The sequence below is a fragment of the Mercenaria mercenaria genome, chromosome 11 (assembly GCF_021730395.1).
Source record: "Mercenaria mercenaria strain notata chromosome 11, MADL_Memer_1, whole genome shotgun sequence".
Lineage (NCBI taxonomy): Eukaryota > Metazoa > Mollusca > Bivalvia > Venerida > Veneridae > Mercenaria > Mercenaria mercenaria.
The window spans coordinates 53,180,244-53,194,941 of NC_069371.1; the positions used below are offsets into that span (position 1 = coordinate 53,180,244).

The 14,698-nt window shown below is 35.8% G+C and overlaps 1 protein-coding gene across 4 annotated transcripts in view; it reads left to right on the forward strand.

Annotated features, from left to right (window-relative positions):
* The window catches only part of LOC123531483 (protein N-lysine methyltransferase METTL21D-like), a 38,470-nt gene that overhangs the window by 5,650 nt on the left and 18,122 nt on the right, over nucleotides 1-14,698 (forward strand). The window contains exons 2-5 of one of the 4 annotated variants that reach the window (XM_053517469.1): nucleotides 1,492-1,675; nucleotides 5,235-5,354; nucleotides 9,074-9,137; nucleotides 9,636-9,706. In XM_053517469.1, the coding sequence (XP_053373444.1) occupies nucleotides 1,492-1,675; nucleotides 5,235-5,354; nucleotides 9,074-9,137; nucleotides 9,636-9,640 (373 nt within the window). In that variant the 3' untranslated portion in view covers nucleotides 9,641-9,706. Of the gene's footprint in view, nucleotides 1-1,491; nucleotides 1,676-5,234; nucleotides 5,355-8,976; nucleotides 9,288-9,635; nucleotides 9,707-14,698 lie in introns of those variants that run through there. The other 3 variants (XM_053517470.1, XM_053517467.1, XM_045312488.2) reach the window with 3 other exon arrangements.

Below are 14,698 nucleotides of genomic sequence, written 5' to 3' on the forward strand. Positions count from 1 at the left end.
CCAGGAAGGTTTATTTATTGTTACATAATAAAACATCATTTCTCACTGACAGATATTTTAAAACCTATTTGTCACATATAAATATATATATATATATATATATATATATATATATATATATATATATATATATATATATATATATAGAGAGAGAGAGTAAAGAAGTAAGTAACAGGTAACAGTTTACTAAGAAAAATTGATGTTGAACGGTTGTTACATTCAAATTCATTGTTTTGATATATATAAAGCTTTAGTTTATCAAGAGCAGTCCTGACGTCAGCTGCTTTAGCGCCATATTCGTATGGCGTTTCTAATATTACCAAGGATATAAATTGACTTGAATAAGAAATTATGGATTTGTCAGTAAACAAAACTGACTTTTTAAATCTCCCATGAACCTTTGCAGCACCTTCAACAATTTCCATCAACAATAATTGTTGATTGTCATTATTCTGCAAAATTCAGGAGCTGAGGCTGGAAAACATACTTGCCGTATTTGCAAAATGTACAAAACATAGCTTAAATGTAAAGCTAAAGTACCAATTAAAATTTGAAAATATATTTCTTTTGATTAATTAATATGTACTTGTCTGCAGACAGTAAAATTCAAAAATGCACTGGTTTAAGTCTGGAGTTAAAAGGTCAGTTAGTTTATACTAATTTGTTTTTAAGCTCGATTGTGATGAAAGCTTCAAGCTTATTGGAACCACTCTCGAGTCTGCTTCCTGGAAAAACCAGTACTGGTGTCATATGAGAAGTCATGGTTGTGACCCTGGTTGGGCTCGAACCCACGACCACCGGATTGAACGGCCGTCACCTTATCCACTAGACCACCGCTCCCCAGTCTGTTGTCTGACCAGTTGGGATTCATTAATCTTAACTGTTTCCTGCCATTACTTCATTATGAGTATATCAAATAAATTATGAGTTCATAAAAAAAGATTCAGTAATCACCATTTTATCTGATACAATAAAAGTAGTACAATAGTGTAATGTCTCAAACTATCCTCAGACTTTCCAAAAGAGTACTTTTACTGCCATTTTGTAGCTTTTTTAACAGACACATTATTTTTAGACCACAATATATATGAATAAGTAGTTCTGCCTTTCTGATATTTTCCTCTGACTTTAGGAAGACTAAAATCCTTTTACTATACATGTATATTGTTATGTGGGACATTTATGCATATCTTTGATACACAAAAAAGTTATTTAGCATTTTATTACAGAGATATGTAGAAATAAGTAAGCTTGCGCATACAGAGAATTCTTCATGTGAGGAAGCCATCCAGCTGACTTGTAGAATGTTGGTGCAAGTTTTACACAGGTGGATTCCCATGCCTGAAACTATGCCCATAGGGACACACGTGGTCTTCCTGCACCATCAGAAGCTGAAAAAGTCACTGAAAAAGCCATAATATGTCTAAAAAAGTGTCAGTGAAACCCTTAACCCCCCAAAAAAAGACAATTCAGTTTTGTTATATTGTTTAGGGCAATGGTTACAATAACAGATCTAGAAGAGTTTGTTCCCTTGATGCAGCTAAATATAGACACAAACAAGCATCTGTGTAGGCATCCAGTTCAAGCAAAGGAACTCAAATGGGGGTCAGAGTTGAAGAGAGAATTCAGCCATGTTGATATTGTTCTGGTTGCAGACTGTATATATTATGAAGAGGTAATGATTTAAGAGCAAAACACATCTTTGCCTTAGTTTTAAAGCCTGAAATTAATTATTTAATTGCTAATTTTTAGCTTGTCCATTCAAAGAAGAAGAAGGGCTATTTCACTTGCCCTTGGTTCCGTACCCATGTTGGCCTTGGTCAAATTTCTTTATGAGGTCCAGTATCTTCTTCATTACTTAACATATTAAGTTGAAACTTGCTGTAATTGCTCATAGTGTAAATGTCTATTAGCTGTTTTAACTTAGATTTTTTAAAGTTTTCATATACTGTGAAATCATTAATATTCATGGAGGACTACTTTTCGTGGATTTCGTGGTTGAGTCAGTCCACGAAATTTAATACCAACAAACAAGTAAAATTCCCATTCATTTTATGTTCAAACGTTGAAATCCACAAATTCTTATCCCCACTAAATTGCTGTTTTGACCCAAACCACAAAATTTCATGCCCAAGAAATTAAATGATTTTACAGTAGTCTATCCTTTTGAAATTTTAATTTTAATTAAATTTCAGTTAAAAATTATTTAAAGTCCATTATCTTCTTTATTCCTTAAGATATTGAATTGAAACCTGCTGTACTTGCAAATAGTGACACTATACATTAGTGTGACAGGATATGTTACTTTAACTGCATTATTTCATGTCTTATTCTTCATTTTATCTCGATGTTTTTTTCAAAGAGTACAGTAGTGTGTTTTTAACCATTGCAGATACTATGATTAATCTTCACACTAATTTATCAGGTAATAACACAAGGTAATAGCACCAAGTCCCATAACTTTTTAGCTCACCTGTCACATAGTGACAAGGTGAGCTTTTGTGATCACCTGTCGTTCCTCGTCAGTCTGTGCGTCCGTCCGTCAACAATTTTTTGTCTGCACGATATTGGTTTCATTTATGATTTTATTTTAACCAAACTTGCACACAACTTGTATCACCATAAGATCTTGGTTCCTTTCTTGAACTGGCCAGATTCCATTATGGGTTCCAGAGTTATGGCCCCTGAAAGGCCCAAAATTAGCTATTTTGACCTTGTCTGCACAATAGCAGCTTCATTTATAATTTGATTTTAACCAAACTTGCACCAAACTTGTGTCACCATAAGATCTTGGTTCCTTTCTTGAAACGGCCAGATCCCATAATGGGTTCCAGAGTTATGGCCCCTGAAAGGGTCAAAATTAGCTATTGTGACCTTGTCTGCACAATAGCAGCTTCATTTATGATTTGATTTTAACCAAACTTGCACACAACTTGTATCACCATAAGATCTCGATATACGCCCACAGGGACGTATTATGTTATCGCCTCAGTGTCCATCTGTCTGTCTCTGTGTTGGTTAGCAATTTCCCTTCTGCTCTGTAACTCTTGAACCCCTTGATGGATTTCAAAGAAACCTAACACAAATGTTCAACTCATTGAAACGACGTGCAGAGCGCATGTTTCAGATGGCTCACATCAATGTCAAGGTCACACTTAGGGGTCAAAGGTCATATGTTTTGTGTGAATATTGCTCTGCATTGCAGTGCTCTTGTTTTTATTTGGCAGATCCTTCTTTTGTTCGCTTACAATAATTTTTTTAATTACTTCCCTTTTATGTTACTATAAATAGCTTATTTAGTAACTTTTTTATTATTGGCCGTAGGGAAAAACCGAGACCACTTTTCTGTAAAACAACATGGATTGTACCTCCAATTTTTATACGCCCGTTTGAAAAACGGGACGTATTATGGGAACGCCCCTGGCGGGCGGGCGGGTGGCGTCCACAGACTTTGTCTGGAGCATGTAGAAGATATTTTGATGAAACTTGGCACAGTTGTTCACCATCATGAGACGGAGTGTCATGCGCAAGAACCAGGTCCCTAGGTCTAAGGTCAAGGTCACACTTAGAGGTCAAAGGTCAAATTCAAGAATGACTTTGTCCGGAGCATATCTTCTTCATGCATGGAGGGATTTTGATATAACTTGGCACAAATGTTCACCACCACAAGGCGGAGTGTCATGCGCAAGAACCAGGTCCCTAGGTCTTCGGTCAAGGTCACACTTAGAGGTCAAAGGATACAAGAATGAAAACCTTGTCCGGAGCATTTCTTCTTCATGCATAGAGGGATTTTGATATAACTTGGCACAAATGTTCACCACCACGAGAGGAAGTGTCGTGCGCAAGAACCAGGTCCCTAGGTCTAAGGTCAAGGTCACACTTAGAGGCCAAAGGTCAGATACAAGAATGACTTTGTCCGAAGCATTTCTTCTTCATGCATGGAGGGATTTTGATGTAACTTGGCACAATTATACACCATCATGAGACGAAGTGTCATGCACAGTTCCCTTTTTAGAATTACTTCCCTTTGTTGTTACTATAAATAGCTTATATTGTTACTTTTTCATTACTAGTCGTAGGGAAAAATCGAGACCACTTTTCTGTAGTACAACATGCATGCTACATCCAATTATGAGGTGTATTTTGACCAATCTCTACCTGGTAAAGATTTTTGTGTGCACTTACAATTTTTTTTGGATTTTTTTTTTTTTTTTTTTTTTTTTTTTTTTTAAGATTACCTTCCCTTAGTTGTTACTATAAATAACTTATATTGTAACTTTTTTATAATTGACCGTAGGGAAAAAACAAGACCACTTTTCTGTGGTACAACATAGATGTTACTTTCAAATTTTAGGTGTATTTTAAGGTATCTCTACCTGGTAAGGAGTTTTTTTGTGGACTTACAAAAACAAAAGACTTACAATGATTACTAAACAACCACAAAATTAAAATTCCATTTGCAAATACAAGTGCTAGAGTAAAGAAATTTGCTGTGACGGGCGTATATTGTGACATTCTGGCACTCTTGTTAGGTGTATTTTGACATATCTATACCTTGTAAGAATTTTTTCTTTTTGTTTTCGGTTAAAGCAATGGTACTCAGGTGAGTGATATAGAGCCATCATGGCTCTCTTGCATATGAATTTTAGCAAATTATCCCCCTTCTTGGACTAAGAAAATCTAGGTTGAAGTTTTGCATACAAATTTTTCCCTCAGAAGCGAATGCAGATATTGAATTGAAACTTTTTAAAGTTATTGAGGTGGATAAATCATTATGAAAGGTGCATGTCCCAGGACTCAAAATTATATTTTGGCAAAGTTATGCCCCTGTTTGGACTTGGTGGAATATGCAGCACTGAAATTACTGTCTCCTTTCGTTGAAACGCACTCGGATGTAAGGTGCAGTTGAACAAGATCACAGTATCAAATCCCATAACTCTTACTTGAAGTTGGACAACATACCTACATGTATTCTGAGATAGAAAATCCTTGTTGCTGTTGGGTTGTCTTAAAAATATTATATATTATAAACTGGGTTAAATTTTCTTCTCAAGACTCATTAGAGATTTTAAATGTAGGCAAAAAGTGCTTTTATGCAAGGGTTTCTCCTATGAGATATGTTTGTGTATAAAAATTTTTAAACTGTTTGTCACATGCTCAACTGTGTTATTGGTATTTTATCAAAGAAAGCCTTGTAAGGTACCACTTACCAGTATATAGTTGTTTATTTGCAGTCACTGGAACCTTTACTAAAGACCTTGGATGATCTATGTGGCAATGATACATGTATATACTGTTGCTACGAGGAGAGAACGACAGATAATAAACCAGAATTACAGAGAAAGTTCCTGCATGTAAGTGATTTTTATATGCCCATTTTGGAAAACGGGGATATATTATGAGATGGCTCATCTGTCCGTCCATCTGTCATATTTTGTGTCTGGAGCATAACTTTATAACTATTAAAGGTATTGACTTAAAACATTGAATCTAGATATATGGCGATGAGATGATATGCAATACACATGAACATGGTCTGTAGGTTTAAGGTCACGGTTACAAATTGAGCTCAAAGGTCAGATCTGTCCGTCTTATTTAGTGTCCAGAGCATAACATAATAACCATTCAAGGTATTGGCTTCAAACTTGTATGTAGGTGGTGCAGAGTGCATGAACCAGGGTGGTGGGTCAAAAGTTAAGTTCAGAGAAAGGTTGATCTGCCCATCATATTTCTTGTCAAGAGCGTAACTTAAAAACTATTAAAGGTATTGACTTGAAACTTTGCGTATAGGTAGGTGGTGATGAAACGATGTGCAGGCTGCAACAGTCTACATTACACACACTCCCACCCCCCCACCCTCCACCCATTAATTCTGCCCCCCTTCCAAGAAAGAGGGATATATTGTTTTGCAGATGTCTGTTGGTCGGTATGTAGACCAATCTGTTTCCAGATGATAACTCAAGAACGCTTGGGCTTAAGATCATGTAAGTTGATAGGATGGTTGGTCATAACCAGCAGATGACCCCTATTAATTTTGAGATCAGTAGGTCAAAGCCTAAAGGTTGCAGTAACCAAGAACAGTTAAACAGTTTCCGGATGATAATTCAAGAACGCTTTAGCCTAGGATCATGAAATTTGATAGGTTGGTTGGTCATGACCAGCAGATGACCTCTACTGATTTTGAGATCAGTAGGTCAAATGTTAAGGTCACAAGTTACCCAGAACAGTTAAATGGTTTACGGATGATAATTCAAGAACGCTTTAGCCTAGGATCATGAAATTTGATAGGTTGGTTGGTCATGACCAGCAGATTACCTCTATTGATTTTGAGATCAGTAGGTCAAATGTTAAGGTCACAAGTTACCCAGAACAGTTTAACGGTTTACGGATGATAATTCAAGAACGCTTTAGCCTAGGATCATGAAATTTGATAGGTTGGTTGGTCATGACCAGCAGATTACCTCTATTGATTTTGAGATCAGTAGGTCAAATGTTAAGGTCACAAGTTACCCAGAACAGTTAAATGGTTTACGGATGATAATTCAAGAACGCTTTAGCCTAGGATCATGAAATTTGATAGGTTGGTTGGTCATGACCAGCAGATTACCTCTATTGATTTTGAGATCAGTAGGTCAAATGTTAAGGTCACAAGTTACCCAGAACAGTTAAACGGTTTACGGATGATAACTCTAGAACGCTTGGGCCTAGGATCTGTACCTTGTGCAATTACTGAATGCATCAAGGGGGGCATTTCATGTTCTACAAGCTCTTTTTCATTTTTCTTGTGCAGTTTATAATTTTTGTATACATATATGGATAATCAAATAACTAGATACAAACAGTTACCTAAATAAGATGATGTGTCTTGTCTAACACTTTGATCCGTAGCTCAGAGGTAAAAAAACATACATTTGTACTTAAAATTCATTTTTCTGTTGTCTAGCCTGTAACTTTTATATACATAGAAGGATATTCAAATAACTTGTTAATAATTTTCACCATAAAAAGGGAATAGAACATTAAAACATTTATGTAGAAATAGATTTTTATGGCAGTTATTCTTTTTAGTCGGTATATGTTCTGTTGTCAAAGTGCCTTTAAAGGACTCACAGTCTTATGTGCTAACATCACATTGTAGGGGCATTAGTTTCCTTTGGACACATCTCTTAGTCAGAGTCAGTCTGCATAGTTTCTGTATGTGTCTAACTCTTGAAACATAATGTAGTAATATTTTCCTTTTAGACAGTTAGACTTTTTTCCTTATTTGTTACAGCGAGGGTGTAGGAATCAAGACAGTTGGGAAGATCTTCAGCATAGAGAAGATTCCATTACTGTGGTGGTTTGGGGGAGCAGGCTTTCCTTATAATGTTTCTTTTTGTTTTGACCCTCTTTTGTGTCATTTTACTTCACTCATTGTTTTCAGATGGGTGGGAAGATCTTCAATATAAAGAAGATTCAATTATAGTTGGTTAGGAGCAAGGTTTCGTATCTGATTATGCTGCTCTTTGTATTCAGTGATTGAGATCTTTGGTGTGGAGAAGATTATGTTACACATGGTTGGATGGAGGCAGGGTTGTTTATCTGATTATGTTACTCTTTGCTTCCAGAAAGTTGAGATGACCTTAATTGCAGAGAAGACTCCATTGCAGCTGGTTTGTTGGTGGAGCAGAGTTTTTATAACCCCACAAAACGAAGTTTGTGGGGGGTGTATATAGGAGTGAGCTTGTTGGTTTGTCGGTTTGTCGGTCAGTCTGTCCGTTGGTTTTTATGGTTTCCGTACAATAACTCATAAAAGGCTCGACAAATTTAAATAATTTTTGGTACACAGTGTAAAATTATAAAATACAGGTCAAGTTCGACTTTAAGGTCAGTAGATCAAAGGTCAAGGTCACATTGACCCAGAACAGTTAAACTGTTTCCAGATGATAACTTGAGAATGCTTAGGGCCAAGGATTATAAATTTTGGTACACTGGTGTAACATCATAAAATATGGGTCGAGTTCAACTTTGAGGTCAGTTGGTCAAAGGTCAAGGTCACAATGACCTGAAACAGTGAAACTGTTTCCAGATGATAACTTGAAAATGCTTGGGGCCAAGGATCATAAATTTTGGTACACTGGTGTAACATCATAAAAAATAGGTTGAGTTCAACTTTGAGGTCAGTAGGTCAAAGGTCAAGGTCACAATGACTCGGAACAGTTAAACGGTTTCCGCATGATAACTTGAGAATGCTTGGATCTAGGATCATAAATTTTGGTTCATGGATGTAACATCGTAAAATGCAGGTTAAGTCCGACTTTGAGGTCAGTAGGTCAAGGGTCAAGGTCACCTGGAACAGTAAAATGGTTTCTGGAATATAACTTGAGAACGCTTGGGCCTAGGATCATGAAAGTTGATAAGGAGGTTGATCATGACATGCAGATGAAACCTATTGATTTTGAGGTCAGTAGGTCAAAGGTCAAGATCATTGAAAATGCTTGGGCCTGGGATCATGAAAGTTGATAAGAAGGTTGGTCATGACCAGCAGATGACACCTACTGATTTTGAGATCAGTAGGTCTAAGGCCAAGGTCACAGTGACCCGGAACAGTTAAATTGTTTCCGGATGATAACTTGAGATTGCTTGGGCCTAGGATAATGAAACTTGATAGGGAGGTTGATCATGACCAGCAGATGACCCCATTCATATTGAGGTTCAACATCGACATTGGCTTACTTCTGTGACAAGGCCGTATTGTGGGGGTATAATTCGTCACTCCTTTGACAGCTCTAGTTCTATTTGATAATGTTACTATTTGCCTTCAAATGGGTGAGAAGATCTTCATTGGGAGAAGATTCCATTATGACTGATGGATCAGGGTCTCTGATTTTATTATGTAGCTCTTTGCTTTCAGATGATTGAGAAAATCTTCATTATAGAGAAGACTCCATTACAACTGGGTGGGTGCCGATTTCATTATGTACTCTTTGTTTTCAGATGGTTGAAAAGATCTTCAGTGTAAAGAAGATTCCAGAACAGCTGGTTGGGTGGAGAACAGGGTCTCCTTTCTGACTATCTTACTTTTTGTTTTCAGATGGTTGAAAAGATCTTCAGTGTAGAGAAGATTCCATTACACAGACAAGATGAACAATTTTGTAGTGAAGATATACATATATTGAAAATGACAAGATTAAGACTTTCTTGACAAAACTAACACTTTCTCCATAGAATTTTTCCAGCATTGTTTTATTTCCATTCAAAAGTCTACATCTTTGTCAGAGTTTGAAATAAAATGGTGAAAAGCTTTAGTTCCTGTATATTTAATATTTTAACGAAACTTCAAAGCAGTGTTTAGGAGACTGTAAGGCCGAGTGATTTAAGGTTGCTGACTTCAAACCATTTGCCTCTCGCCGCTGTGGACTCAAAACCTCAGGTGGAGTATAGAATTCATTTATGTGAGGAAGCATTGTTGGTTCTACCCAGCTTCACACTTTGGTTTGAAGTAATATCTGGAGGGGCATGGGGGTCTTCCCCGACCTTCAAAAGCTGCCAGATTGCCATATAACATATCAGTGTGTTTGTGGAGGAATGAAATAATAATAATGGTAATGTTTAACTGTAAATGACTAAATCAAGTGTGCATTAACATATTTCAGCTTGAAGAAATGTCCCAACATATAAATATGCCTGCAGCAGTATAAAAATGCTACCAGTTTCCATTAAGGAGGTAGGTTACCTTGTTACAAGGGTAAATTCAATTTAGTTGAACCGCAGCATTTTTAGCTCACCTGAGCACGAAGTGCTCAAGGTGAGCTTTTGTGACCACCCTATGTCCTACGTCCGTCCATTCGTCATCATTAATTTGACTGTTAACACTTTAGAGGTCACAACTTTGGCCTAATCTTAATGAAACTTGGTCAGAATGTTACCCTCAATAAAATCTTGGATGTGTTCGATATTGGGTCAAAAACTAGGTCACCAGGTCAAATCAAAGGAAAAGCTTGTTAACAATGTAAAGGCCACATTTATGACTGTATCTTCATGAATCTTGGTCAGAATGTTAATCATGATGATTTCAAAGTCCAGTTTGAATCTGGTTCATGTAGGTCAAAAACTAGGTCACCTGGTCAAATCAAAGGAAAAGCTAGTTAACACTCTAGAGGCCACATTTATGACCATATCTTAATGAAACTTGCTTAGAATGTTAACCTTGATGATCTATAGGTCAAGTTCAAATCTGGGTCAGGTTGAATCAAAAACTAGGTCATCGGGTCAAATCAAAGGAAAAGCTTGTTAACACTCTAGAGGTCACAATTTTGACCCAGTCTTAATGAAACCTGGTCAGAATGTTACCCTCAATAAAATCTTCGATAAGTTCGATATTGGGTCATCTGGGGTTAAAAACTAGGTCGCCAGGTCAAATCAAAGGAAAAGCTTGTTAACACTCTAGTGGTCACAATTTTGGCCCAATCTTAATGAAACTTGGTCAGAATGTTACCCTGAATAAAATCTTGGATGAGTTCGGTATTGTGTCATCTGGGGTCAAAAACTAGGTCACCAGGTCAAATCAAAGGAAAAGCTTGTTAACACTGTAGAGGCCACATTTATGACTGTATCTTCATGAAACTTGGTCAGAGTGTTAATCATGTTGATTTCAAAGTGCAGTTTGAATCTGGGTCATGTAGGGTCAAAAACTAGGTCACCACGTCAAATCAAAAGAAAAGCTACCGTAGATACCCATGTATAATGCGCAGTTTTTTGACCCCCGGGACCACCCCCGAATCATGGGTGTGGGTAATACACAGGTATAGACAATTTTCCAACTTCAAAACAAGTTTGTTACAAATGTTCGCCATTTTGGTAAAGGGAAACTACTCCCCGCGCTTACTGTCACCGCTAAAATCTAAGATTGCCGTTACGTTCCGTAAAAGATCAAATGGTTTAATTTTCTTTCAAACAAAATTAATTTCATATAAATTTAAAAGTATTTTGATGAAAGAAATGTTAATAAATCACAAAAATTATGATACTAATTAAAGATCGAGAATTATCTTTAACCGAGATCAAACTGTGAATAACATAATTAACACAAGGTGACACGTTAATTGCCGGTAATTACTGGCTATTTGATCGTGACAAAAAGACTTCACATCTTTTGTTATTGGTTTGAATTGAGAAGCTCATGTTATTTTGGAAGATACCATTCCGAAATATTGAATCACATGGTTCGCACAGGTCCTTGAAAGTCCTTGAATTTGATCCTAAGTCCTTGAAAAGTCCTTGATTTTTTTCTTCCAAAAATCCCCTGAAAAAATACTTGAATTTTGAAAAAAAAGGTAGAAAAGTCCTTAAATTTTGCTAAAAACGGGGGTGCAATCGTATTGTAGGGGAAAAATACAAAAAAAAAAGAATAAATAAGTCAAAACGAGCGAAAAAACGGTGTAAAATGAAAATACATGCACACCCATGGAGGGAACGCTAGTTGAACACCGTTTCCGTACGGAAGTTAGATACGGAATAGCGATTTTCACAATGTTAAAATATTATGCGCAAGGTCATTGTAGCGTGACTTATCAACAACAACAATGAGTGGCCCAAAAAATAAATGTAGTTTCGCCAATAAATGGCTTACACAGGATGATTATTCATCGTGGTTAAAGGAGTTTAAGTCAGACAAGCATAAGTGTATGTGATAAACTCATTGATGTCGGAACTATGGGAGAAAGTGCGTTGAAATCACACGTGAAAACAAGAAGTGAAGTCCCTTGAGGACAAATTGAAAACTAGTCTTGAGAGCTTGAAAGACTTATAAGAAACATGTACTAAGTATGTATACAGGCAAATATAGCTCATAAAAGGTAATCCAATTGAAGATCTCATAAAGGTTAAGATATGCTATTGTAGCTTATGGAAAATAAAACTGTTCTGTAACTTTTCTTCTGTCATAATGCCTTATGAAGAGCCTAAATGGTTTTGTAATTTAAGATTTAAAGCGATTAAAATAGTCCTTGAAAATCCATAAAAAGTCCTTAAAAAGTCCTTGAAAAGTCCTTGAATTTTTTTTGTCAAGTCCTGTATGAACCATGAATCAGCTGCTGTTTATTTATTCAAAATAGTTAATTAAAAAGGTAAAACAACAAATAAAACAATATTTTACTGGTTTTATTTTCAAGAAAACAAAAATCGATAGTACCGCGAGACCGATGCTGCTCTCCGCCGCAGAAATAAAATTTATTACCGGTGTCGATGTAAACTCTACTTTCGTTTTCCATCCACCTCAAAATTGACCAAAAATGTTTTTTTTCCCAGGATTTTGGGCCAAAATCAGGGGGTGCGCATTATACATGGGTATCTACGGTAGTTAACACTCTAGAAGCAACATTTATGACCATATCTTAATGAAACTTGGTTGGAATATTAACCTTGATGATCTATAGGTCAAGTTCAAATCTGGGTCAGGTTGGGTCAAAAACTAGGTCACTGGGTCAAATCAAAGGAAAAGCTTGTTAACACTAAAGGCCACATTTATGACTGTATCTTCATGAAACTTAGTCAGATTGTTAATCTTAATGATCTTTAGGTCAAGTTTGAATCTGGTTCATGTGGGGTCAAAAACTAGGTCACCGGGTCAAATCAAAGGAAAAGTTAGTTAACACTTTAAAGGCCACATTTATGACCATATCTTAATGAAACTATCTTGATGATCTTTAGATCAATAGGTCAGGTGAGTGATTCGAGTGTATTTCATGTAGTTTAATGTTTTAACTGCTACAATCTTAATTCCGTTTATCTCTGTCTCTTCAAGTATACTTTTTATCCAGGTTTGAAGTACATGACCCTCCAAAGGTATTTTATATTGAAAGAAGGAGGAAAATAATGATAATTAACAATTTTCAGTGTATTTTGGATTCTTTGCTATCTGTAAAAGTCTGCATAATTGATCATTTTACTACAATGCACATTCAATATCTTTCTTGTTAATGTAGCTTTAAAACATCTTATTTCTAATGTTAGTAATTTTTTTTGTGTTATTTGCATTTATTTAAACAAATTTTACTGCTTAAAATACTTACACCTGTACCCCTCGTCTGACATTTTATATGGAAAAAATCGTTCTGCATGCTGCTATTACTCTCATGGATATTGTTGAAATGAAAATAAAAAGCCGAAGCTGTGTTCCTTAAATAGACCAGTGTCCACGTTTTTGAATTTTATATTTAGATATATAGGTCACGGGCTTCGTTTGTATGGTAACATCAATTCAGTTCAAGAAACTACAATTTTCTACTGTAATTTAAACAATTTGAGAGGTAAGTTTTAGTATATAAGTAACAAATTATCAGCGGAAACTGGAAAATAGGTATTACAAATCAAACTGCCAAATTTTTATTTGAAAATGGCTGTAACAAGTAACCTTTCACCCAGCTATATTCCCAATAAAATCAGTTGCTATCATTTATTTTCTTACATTCCGCATAACATTTGAATATAACTACATAAAAGAAGCAAAATATTGACCATTATTCAGAGTGAGACTCATAAAAATATTTCAGCAAATAATGGCCGTTTAAAAATAATAAAGAAAATGCACAGAAAATACACAGAATTACGTACTTTCAAAATAAAACCTATTAATTTTGCGCGGTAACTGACACGTAATGTCATGACGTTAATGGTGTCATTTTAAGGCAACAATGTTTTGAAGCGTTTCTACGGCAATTTATTCATTATTTCTGCATTATTAAGCATCAGGTAGGAGGCAGGTTAATGAATTTCTTTCAGAAGAATGGTTATACAAACACATTTAGTATGTCGTAAATGTCATAGTAAATCGTCACGTTAGCTTCCGGTTGGACATGCACACATACAAATATTAAGGTAACCTACCTCCTTAACCTCTGTTGTGAATCTTTACATACAGTGTGCACATTGGTGCCACTGTAAATCCAATCTGCACTAGTAAATAATCTCTTGATTTTTAGCTTGACTACTCACTACGGCGTCAGTGTCACACCTTGGTTAAGTTTTTCATACCAGTCCACATTTTGACAAAATCTTTTGAGATAAAGCTTTGAAACTTTCAACACTTGTGTACCATCAGCATTTCTAGTTTTAGGCAAGAGTACATAACTCCATCAAGGATTTTGGCAGAATTATAGCCCCTTTTAAACGTAGAAAGCATGGTTAAGTTTTTCGTACCAGTTCACATTTTGTGTAAAGTGTATGACATATGGCTTTTAAACTTTTATCACTTGTTTATTATAACATTCTCTATCTGTAGACAAGAGAACGTAACTCTGTCAACTATTTTGACTGAATTATGGTCCTTTTTGGACTTGGAATTTGGTACAATTTTTGTACAAGTCCATGTTTTGTCACAACTATTTGACATGCGGCTTTGAAACTTTGAACACTTGCTTATCATCATGATTTCCATCTGTAGGCAAGAGAACATAATTCTGTCAAGTATTTTGGCTGAATTATGGCTCTTTTTGGACTTATTTTGAGCATCCATTGTTCTTGGGATTTTTAAGACAACTTGATAAAATGTTTATTTTAGTTATACTGTAAGCATGAGGTCTATGGCAAGGTCCTAATGTTATATAAAGCTGTCATCTTCTAAGTATTTACATATCTCAGGATTTTGACAAAACTTACCGTAATACCACATTTATCTTGCTAAGACAATTTAGCATAAAACTGTTGTTCTTGACTCTTT